This window comes from Suncus etruscus, chromosome X (assembly GCF_024139225.1).
Source record: "Suncus etruscus isolate mSunEtr1 chromosome X, mSunEtr1.pri.cur, whole genome shotgun sequence".
In the NCBI taxonomy this organism is placed as follows: Eukaryota; Metazoa; Chordata; class Mammalia; order Eulipotyphla; family Soricidae; genus Suncus; species Suncus etruscus.
Genome location: NC_064868.1, coordinates 19,264,471 through 19,279,525, shown reverse-complemented (window position 1 = coordinate 19,279,525; position 15,055 = coordinate 19,264,471). Strand labels below are relative to the sequence as shown.

Genomic DNA, 15,055 nt, shown 5'->3' with positions numbered 1-15,055 from the left:
CTGGAAAAGAGGCTTTTGTGAAAAGGAGGAAGCTGCTTTACTTCATAAATAGTCTTAATAAACTCAAATTTATTCCGCATGCTTAGGAGACCTAATTATAATTCTACTGTTGGCTTCATTTCTATGATATGTAAAAATAAGTTTTATTTCTTTATAGTTATGTGTTTATAAGCAATACATGATAGTTGGTATTTTTCTTAAAAATAAGGTAAATTATACGAAAAAGATAAGCTTGCAAATATCTTGAAAGCTCAATATTCCGGGACATCAGTTTTGGTATATAATTCTCCAGACGTTTTCTCATTTGAATTCAGTTTTCTATATGACAATGCTTTAGTCTGACTAAATAAGATTTTTACTGTTGTTCTTTCAGTTGTGACGGTAATCATTCTAAAAAGGCACCTTTCTTTCTAATTATTTTAAAATAAAGGCTAGAAAGAAAAACTGTATACAACTTGGCATATTTACCTGTTTACTTTCTTTGGATAAGTTTAAGAGTCTTCGAGTTCAATTTTGCTTTTGGTTAATTTCTTTACTGATTTAACATTTTGCTAAGAAATTCTGTGTTGATAATACAGAGGTATGTTTAAATATGTTTGTGAACAGTATAAAATTAATGGCATGTATAGGCATATATTGTAAGTTAACTCTTTACTATGGTTTGGTAGATACTTAAAAGATTGTTTCCAGGCAAGGGAGCCAGGAAAGTTAACCTTTAAATTGTCTTTCCCCAAAGGACTTGCACATTTTAGGACTTAGATAGTAGAGTTTAGGTCATTAAAGTGTGTTTAAATTCTATGTTAATGTCTTTTGAGTGCATGAAAATGAATAACGATTCTTTTTATGTAAAATTTTAAGATGTATTTTCCACAGTTAACATGTTATTTTTGATTACTTTTTTCCAGGTGATTCATGGCAGGGGACGTGGAAGGATTCTGTTCTTCCATCCATGACACCAGTGTCTCTGCTGGGTTCAGAGCACTGTATGAGGAGGGATTGCTTCTTGATGTCACTCTGGTTATTGAAGATCATCAGTTCCAGGCCCATAAAGCACTCTTGGCCACCCAGAGTGACTACTTCAGAATTATGTTCACTGCAGATATGAGAGAGCGAGATCAAGACAAAATTCACTTAAAAGGTCTAACTGCTACTGGTTTCAGCCATGTCCTTCAGTTTATGTACTATGGCACTATAGAACTGAGCATGAATACCGTTCACGAGATTCTTCAGGCAGCTATGTATGTTCAGCTTATAGAGGTGGTGAAATTTTGCTGTTCATTTTTGTTAGCAAAAATCTGCCTAGAAAATTGCGCAGAAATAATGAGGTTGCTAGATGATTTTGGTGTTAACATCGAAGGAGTAAGGGAGAAATTGGACACCTTTCTCCTAGACAATTTTGTTCCTCTCATGTCCAGGCCCGACTTTCTCTCCTATCTGAGCTTTGAGAAGCTCATGTCTTATTTGGATAACGACCATCTGAGCAGGTTTCCAGAAATAGAGTTGTACGAGGCTGTACAGTCATGGCTTCGACATGACAGAAGACGCTGGCGACACACTGATACCATCATTCAGAACGTCAGGTTTTGTTTGATGACTCCATCCAGCGTTTTTGAGAAGGTTAGTATATTTGAGAGCATTGACAAAACTCAGTATTTAGTTAATACAAAAGTCTTGACAGATAAGATTAGAAGTTTTGGTCAGGTATCACAAAGAGAATGATTAGGCTATAATAATAGTTCATGCCTACATAAAATTGGTTATAGCTTATGCCTTTAGGTTTTTAGAAACAAAACTTGTGGGGCTGGGGTAATAGTAACCAGGTGGAGTGCTTGCCTTGCACATGGCCACTCCTTGTTTGATCCCCAGTATCCTATATAGTTCCCCCAAACCTTACCAGAGTAATTCCTGAGTGCAGAGCCAGGAGTAGAGGAACCCCTGAATATCGCTGGGTGTGGCCCCAAAACAAACCAAATAACCTGAAACCGATCTTGTGGATGAAAGATGAACTAGGGAGATAGTAAAGTAGATTCATTTATAAAGTTACTTTTAATGGTGGAGCATAGTAACCTCTAATACAAAATAGTACATTTGCTTTAGCTTTTCATTTCAGAAATAAAGTAAATCTGAAGTAGATCGGACTAGCTTTTCCTTCCTTCCTTCCTTCCTTCCTTCCTTCCTTCCTTCCTTCCTTCCTTCCTTCCTTCCTTCCTTCCTTCCTTCCTTCCTTCCTTCCTTCCTTCCTTCCTTCCTTCCTTCCTTTTTTTTTTGGTTTTTCGGGCCACACCCATTTGATGCTCAGGGGTTACTCCTGGTTAAGCGCTCAGAAATCACCCCTGGCTTGGGGGGACCATATGGGACGCTGGGGGATCGAAATGGGGTCCTTCCTTGACTAGCGCTTGCAGGGCAGACACCTTACCTCTAACGCCATCTCACCGGCCCCCGGACTAGCTTTTTAAAAATTGATTGTTTAAATTAGTTGACATTAGTTTTATAGTTTTGAATAATGTACAGTAACAGTTTTGTATTACTCTAAACTATAAGGATACACAAAATAGCTCTAAGAAACTTCTTTCCTAGCTCTTCCTTTATTTCATTAAATACTAAGTTTAGCCTTGAAAAAAAACTTGTTTATGTTTAAAAACCATCATTTTGCCATTTCTAAACAATAGACTAAGCCCTGTCAACATAGATTAAGCATCTCAGCACATATACCATATTCTGCTATCTTAAAATAGTCTTTTCTCCAATAAAATAGCCATAGTCATTTATGTGTGTTAGCATTTTCATTTTTATATCAGCCTCATTTGTGATCCCTTGTTGCCCAAAGGAGAGAAAGCAGTTTCAGTAATTGCTTAACTTAATTGGTTTCTAATCACATGATTACCTCTGGGGCTCTGTTTACCTCTTGCATCTTTTTTTTCTTTCTAGAAAGCACACTTAAATCTTTGATCGACACCCTTCATGTTAAATATTTTCTCAGCTTTAGTTTTCAGATCTGGTGATTATATAATATTTGCAAAGGAGGTTGTTTACACCATTTGAAAATAAACAAATTTGCACCTCTGAATGATACTCAGCAACTTGGCATGCTTTCCCCCCTTCAGAATGCTGTGAAATGCCATTAACTTCTAATAGCAAGTCAGTTTTATGGAATCTTATACTATTATTACAAATAATAATAGAAAGTATATTTCATAATTTTTTTTTTTGGTTTTTGGGCCACACCCGGCAATGCTCAGAGGTTACTCCTGGCTGTCTGCTCAGAAATAGCTCCTGTCAGGCATGGGGGACCATATGGGACACCAGGATTCGAACCAACCACCTTTGGTCCTGGATCGGCTGCTTGCAAGGCAAAGGCCGCTGTGCTATCTGTCTGGGCCCTCATAATTATTTTTCAGTGATAACTCAACCCCACATAAACTGTAAATTATTTCTCTTGATTTTTCCCTTTATTTTTTTCTTGCTCTTTCCCTGGGGAATCCTGTTTTGTCTTTAAATGCGACTGTTTTCTCACTACTAAAATAATATAATTTACTTCAGTATAGATGGAAATAATTATGATATAAAAATAGGATTTTCTATGAGATGGAATAATTAATAGCAGTAAGTGACATTTGGTGCTGAGCTAGCCTAAGCCTTTTCTTTTTTTTTAAATATTGATTGGTTTCTGGGGCAAACCTAGAAGCACTGAGGGGTTACTCTTGGCTCTGTACTCAGAAATCAGCCCTGGAAGGCTGGGGGACCATATGGGATGCTGGGAATCAAACCTCCCAGGTCGGCCGCATGCAAGGCAAACGCCCTACCGCTGTGCTATCTCTCTGTCCCCTTTTCTAAGCCTTTCTAATCAGTGATCAGTTCATGATTACTAGTGAGTGACTAAGAATTTCCATAAGGTAATTTTATAGATTGGATAAATCATGAGTTGTAGGGGCTAGGAAATAGTACATGCCTCGCCAGGTGTGACCTTGGAGGCTCCCAGGCCAGGTTTGGCCCTATAGGGCCAGCCTGAGCAGCACCACATCCTCAGGTCCTTGCAATTGCAGCATTGAACTGCCAGATTAGTTGGCACAGAACTGCAGGTGGGGTCCTTGTTCACCTGAATACCTGTCCTCTTCTTTCTGCAAATGTGAGTTGTACTATCTAAGGCAGGGGTCTCAAACTCAATTTACCTGGGGGCTGCAGGAGGCAAAGTCGGGGTGATCCTTGAGTGCAAAGTCAGTAGTAAGCCTTGAACATTAGGGGGTGTGACCCAAACAACTAAAACAAAACAAAACAAAAAAAGATTCCTCTAGGGCAGGGCCACAAAATGTTGTACGGAGGGCCGCAAATGGCTCGCAGGCTGCCAGTTTGAGACCCCTGATCTAAGGGATTCAGTTTGCATATACATTGTAGGAGTTTACGTAATCATTTGGTATTGGGAATCTTTTGAGAATAATTTTTTTTGGGGGGGGTCACGCCCGGCAGTGCTCAGGGGTTACTCCTGGCTGTCTGCTCAGAAATAGCTCCTGGCAGGCAGGGGGGACCATATGGGACACCGGGATTCGAACCAACCACCTTTGGTCCTGGATCGGTTGCTTGCAAGGCAAACGCTGCTGTGCTATCTCTCCGGGCCCGAGAATAATTTGTTAAGGCTTCCTTTATGAGTTCATTTTATAGGAAAACTTACTAAAATAAAATACTGTTTTATTTTAGCAATAGTGTTACAGTAAATGGAAGGAAGTCAGTGATTTTTACAGTGGTTAGAGTCAGTGTTTATTGAAGGAATCTATGGCTTCCAGGATGTTTAGAATTACTATGTTAGGCATCTTTGAGACTCACTTTCTAGAAATCAAGCTTTAGAAACCAAATTCTTGAAAAATCGGCCTATTTTTCCTGTACTCAGTATAATGCCCAATCTCACAACTAAAATAGTGAAAAAAATTTTATTCACAATTTTATGTGGTAGGCTTTTTTATTTTTTCAAGCATACAGATACTTTTACTTAATACTCTAATTACCATGATAATGTTTTATTATACTTGGCAAATACTTGTCCAGTCTGCTCCTTAAGTGAATTTATAGTTGTACAACTTACAAACTGTGACAAGATACTCAGTCCTGGTCCAGTTTAGTGCTCTATGTAAATTGTCTTTGCTTTCCTTCTCCAGCCCTTCAGGAGTCTTGGCAAATATTTTTTTCACTTCATGCCGAGACTTCTCCTGAAATGCAGTAGGATATTTATTATACCAGTCTATCCAGAACACCAAGGTGTTACCTCTTAATACAGGTTCTGTGTCATATAAAGCTGAATTAGGTTGTTCAAAGAAAACGACCAGTGTCTGTCAGGTAATATGCCACATAAAATCTAAATTCTGAATATGATTCATGAAATTTTTTTTCTTAAAAATAAAAGTTATATGGGGGTTGCTGAATTTACAGTGGGCACAGCACTTGACTTGCTTATAGCTGACTCAGGCTCGATTCCCCATATCCTCTATGGTCCTCATTACTAGCAAGAGTGATTCTTGAATGCAGAGTCAGGAGTAACCCTGAGCATCCCTGGATATAGTTCCAAACCCAAAATAAATAAAAAATTATGGCCCTCACACTCACTTTATTGGGATTCAAATTAATAAAAGTCAAAATTTAAAAAATTATCCTTTTGGGGGGTTTTGTTTTGGAGTCACAACTTGACTGAGCACGGGGGAATACTCAGCACAATGTGTAGGGTTGACTAGAGAGATAGTCAGGACATACAGCACTAGCTTTCCTTGTGGTCACCCACAGTTTTAATCCCTACCTAGCACCATATATGGTTCCCTAAACATTTCCAGGTGTAATTCAACCTCCACCCTCACTCCCCAAAAGTATTTATGACTCTAAAATGTCACTTTAGATGGTTTCAGTTTATTGCTATTGAAATCTTGAAATGTATTAAATCTGAATTTAGAATTTAAAAGTTCGGGGCCGGAGAGATAGCATGGAGGTGGGGCGTTTGCCTTTCATGCAGAAGGTCATTGGTTCAAATCCCAGCATCCCATATGGTCCCCTGTACCTGCCACGAGCAATTTCTGAGTGTGGAGCCAGGAGTAACCCCTGAGCACTGCTGGTTGTGACCCAAAAACAAAAAACAAAAAAATTTAAAAGCTCAACTAACAATTTAAGTTACCAGGGGGACTGGAGCAATAGTACAGTAGGTAGGGCATTTGCCTTGTCCCCTTTTATTTGTTTTTGTTTTTGGGCTACACCCGGTGACGGTCAGAGGTTACTCGTGGTTATGCACTCAGAAATCACTCCTGGCTTGGGGGACCATATGGGATGCCAGGGGATCGAACCTTGGTCCATCCTAAGTTAGTGAATGCAAGTCATAAACCCTACTTTTTGTACCACCACTCCGGCCCCTGCCTTGCCCATTTTGACCCCTCACACCCATATGATCCCCTGATCCCTGCCAGGAGTGACTCCTGAGCACAGAGCCAGGAGTAAGCCCTAAGCAATATTGTGTGTGCCCCTTCCCAAGAATGTTAAGTTATTTCATAACTTTTATATGTTGAAATAATTGGGTATATTGGGTTAAATAAAGTACATTAAAATCAATTTTATGTTTTGGGAAGGGGGCTCACACCTGACAGTGCTCAGAGTCTACTCATAGTTTGGTACATAAGGGCTTGCTCCCAATGTAAAAATAGTTCTACTTTTTTTTTTTTGGTTTTTGGGCCACACCCAGCAGTGCTCAGGGGTTACTCCTGGCTGTCTGCTCAGAAATAGCTCCTGGCAGGCACGGGGACCATATGGGACACCGGGATTCGAACCAACCACCTTAGGTCCTGGATCGGCTGCTTGCAAGGCAAACACCGCTGTGCTATCTCTCCGGGCCCAGTTCTACTTTTTAAAAAATGTGGCTTCTAAAAAGGCAATCTCTCTTTGACTCTCATTTGTGATGACTTGGATTATATTTATGTTGCATAGTGCCACTCTAGAAGTTCAGGAAGGGAGTTGAATATGCTCATAATCAACAGCCCATAGTCACATGTTTTTTTTTTTTGGAGGGGTCACACCTGGCAGCACTCAGGGGTTACTCCTGGCTCTACGCTCAGAAATCGCTCCTGGCAGGCTCAGGGGACCATATGGGACACCGGGATTCGAACCATCGACCTTCTGCATGCGAGGAAAACACCTTACCTCCATGCTATCTCTCTGGCCCCCCATGGTCACATGTTTAACCCATCTTTTGAATTTATTTTTTATTTTATTTATTTGTTTATTTATTTATTTATTTTTGGTTTTTCGGGCCACACCTGTTTGATGCTCAGGGGTTACTCCTGACTAAGCACTCAGAAATTGCCCCTGGCTTGGGGGGACCATATGGGACGCCCGGGGATCAAACTGCGGTCCTTCCTAGGCTAGCGCTTGCAAGGCTGACACCTTACCTCTAGCGCCACCTCGCCAGGCCCCCATCTTTTGAATTTAGAAATGTTGTGTACAGTTAGTGTGAATGACCTTAATAAGTGGAGTAGCATTTCTTTTTCAAGATCTTTTTCTTGACGTTGGGAAAATCAAAAGAACTTGTCAAAGCATACTTGGTTGTGCTCAGGACTTATTCCTGGTTCTGTTCTCAGGGATCACTCTTATTGGGGGGCTTTTCCGGGACCATATGTGAGTGTTGGGAATTGAACCTGGGTTGGCTGCTCTTCTGCTGTTCTATCCCTAAGGCCTAAAAGTCTGTTGTTTTTTTTTTTGTGTTTTTTTTGTTTTTTTTGGTTTTTGGGCCACACCCGGTAACGCTCAGGGGTTACTCCTGGCTATGCGCTCAGAAGTTGCTCCTGGCTTGGGGGACCATATGGTATGCCAGGGGATCGAACTGCAGTCCGTCCAAGGCTAGCACAGGCAAGGCAGGCACCTTACCTCTAGCGCCACCGCCCGACCCCTAAAAGATTTTTCTTAAAGATTGTTTTCTCTCAGACTTGTACACTAATTATTTTGGGTTTGGGGCATACTGAACCATATTAAAGACTTAATCCTGTTGTGTGACTCATGGATCACTCTTTTGTGTGCTCAGAGGACCATATGTGGCTTTGTGGTCAAACCTCAGTTGGCCATGTGCAAGACAAGCTCCTTACCTGCTGGACTATTTATGCAGCTTTAGACTTGAATGCTTGAAAGGCCATGCTCTTGTACTGAAATTGGGAGAACATGTAGCAAAACAAATTCTGTTTTGTTTTTGTTTTTGGGCCACACACAGTGATGCTCAAGGGTTACTCCTTGCTCAGAAATTGCTCCTGGCTTGTGGGACCATATGGGATGCCGGGGGATCAAACCTCCGTTTGTCCTGGGTCAGCCGTGTGCAAGGCAAACGTCCTACTGCTGCGCCATCACTCTGGCCTCGTGAGATACCTTTTTGTTGCTCTGATTTGCATCTTCCTGGTGATTAGTGATGTGGAGCATTTCTTTTGTCCACCCCACCTCCCCAGACCCCGATGTGGAGCATTTTTCACATGGCCTTTTGGCCATCTGTATTTCTCCTTTGAGGTAATGTCTGTTCATTTCTTTTCCCCATTTTTCGATGGGGTTAGATGTTTTTTCTTTTTTCTTTTTTTTTTTTTTTGTGGTTTTTGGGTCACACCCGGCAGTGCTCAGGGGCCACTCCTGGCTCCATGCTCAGAAATTGCTCCCGGCAGGCACGGGGGACCATCTGGGACGCCGGGATTCGAACTGATGACCTTCTGCATGAAAGGCAAACGCCTTATCTCCATGCTATCTCACCGGCTCCTAGATGTTTTTTCTTACTAAGTTCTGTCAGTACCTTAGATATTACGTAATATATATATTAGGTATAATATCTCAATATCTTAGATATTAAGAATGCTCTCAGCCTTATCTGATGGATATTTATTAGGTGAATAGTTTCTCCCATTCTGTCGGTAGAATTTGTATATTAGTCAGTTTCCTTTGTCATGCAGAAACTTCTCAGTTTACTGTAGTCCCATTTTACTTATCTTTGCTTCCACTTGGTCAGTCTGGCTGTTTCCATTCCATTCTTTATGATTCCACAAGTATTCCACAAGTCAATTAAACAGTATTTCTCTCATAGGCCCCTCAGAATCCCAGGACATGATTTGTGGGATTAAGTGAGTTGAACTCAAAATATCTAGCTTATTTTTCCTTTTGTTTCTTTTTTTCCCCCCTGAGCTGTCTTGGATTTAAGTTTCTTGTTAGTCACTGTATTTAATCTTTGGAAGATGAAAAACATTCTTAACTGAGAATGGAAATAAAATAGGAGTAAGGCTCTTTTTTCTTTTTTCTCCTTGTTAAAACTATCATACACTTTCCTATATTTATCCTTTTCTATGTTATTTGTTCAGTAGCTGGCACATTGTAAAGTCACAGTTTAATATTGTGGCTTTAGTGTGTTAATTTGTTTTGTTTTGTTTTTGGACCACACCTGGTGACGCTTAAGAGTTACTCCTGGCTATGCACTCAGAAATCGCTCCTGGCTTGGGACACCATATGGGATACCGGGGATCAAACCGAGGTCCATCCTGGATCAGCCGCGTGCAAAGCAAACGCCCTACCGCTGCACTATCACTCCAGCCCTGTTAATTTTTTTTTTAAATAGGGCCACACTTCTGGTTCTGCACTCAGGAATTAATCCTGTCAGTGCTCAGGGAAACCATATGGTATCCCAGAGGATCAATCCTGGATCAATTGCATGCAAGGCAAGCTTTCTACCTACTGTAATATCTCTCCATCCCAATTCATAATATTCATATATAAAATGAAACTCATCATTTTATTTTTTATTATACTTGTTTTATTTTCTGGGGTCTTTTTACCATTAAGAAAAAAAAATTTTTTTAAAGCCCATACTAATCCCAGAATGCTCTCTGCAGCAAGAGGGTTTTCTTAGATACATCTCCCCTTTTTCCCCTCTCATCAGTGTGTTTTGCAATTTTACATTTATCATGCTTTTGAGAGTCTCCAAGCTTCTTTATAGTTTCTGATCTTGGATTAGGATAGGAACCTATCCTAAAAGCTGCCTATCCAGTATGTGCAACAATCTCCTTCCGTTCTTGATTTCCAGATAACACTGCTGCTTTCTCTAAAGCTTCCTCCTACTCGTGTCACCAGTCATGTTTTACTGCTAAGGACTAAGGTACAAAAGAGCCTACCTTGTTTTACACAGGCCAAAAGCACACAGTTAGCTGCATTGACTGAAGCAGAGTATATTTGCTCAGATGTTCCCTGACTGTAATAAAAGTAAGAGCATTTTTTGCACACTGCCACATGATAGGCACTACACGCTCTCCTTTCCACATAGATTATTTTACACGTCTCCTACTTTTGGTTCATAAGGGTGTTGATACTCCTCCTATTTTCCCAACAGCACAGATGAGGAAATGGGCTGAAAGATGTTGAGTTATTTACCCAAGATTGCGTAGCTTGTGAGTTCCAAAGCTGAATATTTTCTAAATCAGATTCTTAATCACCATACTGGGCTGCTAGATGTGGTGCTTAATTACTATGCTGGACAAGATTCTATTATTTCAAAACCTGTGTAGCTCACAGACAACTGGCTGTGCACAGTAGGCACTTAACTATTTAATTTGAGGTTTATATTTCTTGCTGATTTTCAGGGTTTTGCCTTTTAGCTCTTGAGAAGAACAAAATGAGTGACTCACATTATTAGGCAATTCATTAGAAATTAATAGAAAGTGAAAATATGAAAATGTTTTTAAATAATCAGGTATGTTTTATTAATTAAATATTATTTTAGACCCATTTTCACTGGGAAAACTCATGTTTATGAGTTTTCATTCATTCATTCACATGCCACATAATGATATTTGGGTCAGTGGTGAACTATACTCCCTACATATATTCCAGGTATGCTGAGGGTGATAGCATGTAGATTTATATAACATAAATATTTCCATAATAAAATTTTGTTTTTATTTATAGAATTTCATTCATTCATTCACATGCCACATAATGATATTTGGGTCAGTGGTGAACTATACTCCCTACATATATTCCAGGTATGTTGAGGGTGATAGCATGTAGATTTATATAACATAAATATTTCCATAATAAAATTTTGTTTTTATTTATAGAGTTTTATAAATTTACAAAGATATATAATTTATTTAGATCTTATTTATAAAATTATATAAACAAATAATTTCATAATAAAAATTTTCCATAATAAAATTGCCTATGAATGATACTAGAAAAATGCACTAGATGTTTGTGGGGATACAGAGATAATATTATCCCAGAGATAATCAATAACAAAGCAAATGTATACAAAATTTAATAAAGATACAGGAGTAATGCTGCTTTTTTCTCCTTAGTGCCGGGATTGAACCCAGATCCTCACACATGTAAGGCATGAGCTCTTCCACTTAACCATATCTGTCTCTCTACTGTTGCTTTTTCAAATCCCGGTTTTGCAAAACTGGGTGTGTAGGCCCTGGGTTTGATCCCCAGCATCAAAAAAAAAGGAAAACAAAAATCCCCCAAACCCTTGAATATATTGTGAGCGCCATTCTGTGTTAATAAATGCTCAGTGATTATTAATGAGTGTATATAGTATTCTGAAGTTTTTGAATGATGATGTTAAACCTTTGTAAAGAGCTTTTCTAAAAAGCTTTCTAAAGGAGCTGTATTCCAACACACTTCAACTTGTAGGTTTAGATCTCAACTCTACTAGTTTCAGTTTTGTAATTTGGGTGAATCACTTAAAAATCCCAATTCTTTTTTGGGGGTTTGGGCCATATACGGCAATGCTCAGAGGTTACTTCTGGCTCTGTATTCAGGAATACTCCTGGCAGTTCTTGGGTAACTATAAGGGTTGCCATGGATTAAACCCGGGTTGGCCGCTTGCAATGCAAGTGCCCTACCAGCTGTACTATCTTTCCAGGTCTCCTAACTTTTTTCATTAGGAAAGTAGGAACAATTATTAGTCTTTGAAGGAAAGAATAACATGAGCTGTATATATAAAGCAACTGGTGCAATAATGTCAGTTTTCTCTTTCATGTAGAAAGGCTCTTGATTTTTTTGTTTTTGTTTTTGGGCCACTCTGGTGTTAAGGGCTCACTCCATATGAAATGCTGGGGATCAAACCTGGGTCAGTTTTGTGCAAGGCAAGCGTCCTATCCTCTGTTCTATCGCTTCAGCCCCAAGTTTTCTTTCTGTTTTTTTGTGCCATTTACCTGTTTTATAGAAAATTTCATAGTATTTGGTCTTTGAAAGAATAAAACATTTTTTAGCTGAGAATGGAAATAAAAAGAGTAAGGCCTTTTTCTTTTTTTCATTGTTAATACTATCACAAAGTTATTTCTCAGAATAAATTTAAATGCCTTCAAGGATGTGATTGATAGAGGATAGGTAGCAAAATTAATTTTGAAATGCAGTTATTAAAATATATATAAAATACTTAATTTGGTACTTCCCGTTTCAAATTATTTTTTAGGACTATGGTAGGAAATCAGTGGATAACCTAATCCTCTTTCACAGAGTTCCTTTTAGAGTTATATAGCTGAATTTTACTGCATTTTTAAATGGACTCTGCAGCTTCATACCTGTCCTTACACATTTACTTTTTGGTAAATGTATTATTCACTTCTCCAAATATATTCAAATTTCTTTGAGAAGACATGTCTTTGAGGGACCATCTACTTATTTTTTAATCTCATGGTATTTGACATAAAATTTAAAGGTATATCATAAGATCTTGTTGCCATAATTAGGTAGTTTCAACTGTTAAAACAAGGAAAAAGTGTAAACGCTTTAAAAAGATATGCTTTTTTCTTATCATCTGAATTGTTACTGTACTATGATATTTGATCATTTTAAAATCAATATTTTATATATTCAATGTTTTACTAACTCACTAACAAAACCCCTAAATTATTCAGTGGTGGTTATTTTTACAACTTTTCTTTGTGTTTAAGAGAACCATTACTAGGGTCTGAAGAGATAGTACAGTGAGTAGGGTGTTTGCTTTGCATGCAGCTGAGCTAGCTTTGATCCTTGACATTCTATATGGTCCCCTGAACACTGCCAGGAGTAATTTCTGAGAGCAGAGCCAAGAATTCCTGAACACTGACAGGTGTGACCCCAAAACAAAAAAAGAAAACCATCATGACTTCCCCTCTACTGTGAAATTTGTCTATAGAGAAGCCCTGATAAGGTGATTAGTGAGTACATTTAGTTAGAGGAATTTAGCTTTTTCCTGGGAGATAAATTGTTTGCTTTTAAAAGCTTAGAAATATAAAAAGCATAACATTTTTTATAGAAAATAACAGAGGGTCCGGAGCAATAGCACAGTGAATAGGGTATTTCCCAACCCAGGTTTGTTCCCTGGCATCCCAAATGGTCCCCTGAGGGTACCAAGAGTGATTTCTGAGCACAAAGCAAGGAGTAATAACCCGAGCGCCGCTGGTTGTGCCCCCCCCCCCTCAAGTTAATTTAAGAAAAAAAATTTTGTAAAGGTTGTCTAAACATAAATTGCCTTATTGAACTTTGATATTTTGTTTGCCACTACTGGTCTTCTTGGTTTAATAATTTTTGTATTCTTTTTAAATTTGTATTCTTAGGTTAAAACATCAGAATTTTACAGATACTCCCGACAGCTACGCTATGAAGTTGACCAGGCATTGAATTACTTTCAGAACGTTCACCAGCAACCTTTATTGGATATGAAGTCAAGCCGTATTCGATCTGCCAAACCCCAGACTACAGTATTCCGAGGAATGATTGGACATAGCATGGTTAACAGTAAAATACTTCTCTTAAAGAAACCCAGAGTCTGGTGGGAGCTGGAGGGTCCACAAGTTCCTCTGCGCCCAGACTGCCTTGCCATTGTCAATAACTTTGTGTTCCTATTGGGCGGAGAAGAACTAGGCCCAGATGGAGAATTTCATGCTTCCTCCAAAGTATTCAGATATGACCCGAGACAAAATTCTTGGCTCCGAATGGCAGACATGTCTGTACCAAGATCAGAATTTGCAGTTGGTGTCATTGGAAAGTTCATCTATGCGGTAGCAGGCAGAACAAGAGATGAGACTTTCTATTCTACTGAGAGATACGACATCACCAACGACCAATGGGAATTTGTGGATCCTTACCCTGTGAACAAATATGGACATGAAGGGACAGTGCTCAATAACAAGCTGTTTATCACTGGTGGAATCACCTCATCTTCCACCTCCAAGCAAGTGTGTGTTTTTGACCCCAGTAAAGAAGGAACCATCGAGCAACGAACCCGAAGAACTCAAGTAGTTACCAACTGTTGGGAGAATAGGAGCAAAATGAACTATGCAAGATGCTTTCACAAAATGATTTCTTACAACGGCAAGCTTTATGTCTTTGGTGGTGTCTGTGTAATCTTGAGAGCCTCTTTTGAATCTCAGGGATGCCCATCCACCGAAGTGTATAACCCAGAGACTGATCAGTGGACCATATTGGCATCCATGCCAATTGGTAGAAGTGGTCATGGTGTGACTGTGCTGGACAAACAAATAATGGTTCTTGGAGGCCTTTGCTACAACGGTCATTACAGTGATTCCATTCTCACTTTTGATCCTGATGAAAACAAATGGAAGGAAGATGAGTATCCACGGATGCCCTGCAAGCTGGATGGTTTACAAGTATGCAACCTGCATTTCCCAGAATATATACTGGATGAGGTCAGACGTTGCAACTAAACATCTTTCTCACTTAAAAAAGAAGCCAAACAAAAACATTTGTTTGTGACAAAGTAGTTGAAAACATAAAAGAAAAACCTCACCAGTTTTACTATCAAAGCCATTGGTCTTATATCATAAATTTTCATTCTGTGCTAGCATTCTTTTTTTCTTTTTAGTGGCCTCAAATTCATGCAATAAGTTAATTCTAAGCACTAGCTCTTGAATCTACTTCCAGAAGCAGTTTAATAGAATTATCCACTTACCTGGGAAGTTGATTTTATGCTTTAAACATTTCTTTCAGATCAGTGTAGGAGGTACGCATCTTCTGAGAGAAGACCTGGGATGCGGTTTCAGTTCCTATCTCTATCTGAAATCTTTTTGAAGAC

General features: G+C 39.1%; 1 protein-coding gene across 2 annotated transcripts in view; it reads left to right on the top strand.

Moving 5' to 3' along the window:
• Positions 1 to 14,810, top strand: part of KLHL15 (kelch like family member 15) — a 34,057-nt gene extending 19,247 nt beyond the window's left edge. Inside the window, exons 2-3 of one of the 2 annotated variants that reach the window (XM_049766746.1) lie at positions 906 to 1,617; positions 13,578 to 14,810. In XM_049766746.1, the coding sequence (XP_049622703.1) occupies positions 913 to 1,617; positions 13,578 to 14,687 (1,815 nt within the window). In that variant the 5' untranslated portion in view covers positions 906 to 912 and the 3' untranslated portion in view covers positions 14,688 to 14,810. Of the gene's footprint in view, positions 1 to 850; positions 1,618 to 13,577 lie in introns of those variants that run through there. The other variant, XM_049766745.1, reaches the window with a different exon arrangement.
• The last annotated feature ends 245 nt before the right edge of the window (positions 14,811 to 15,055 follow it).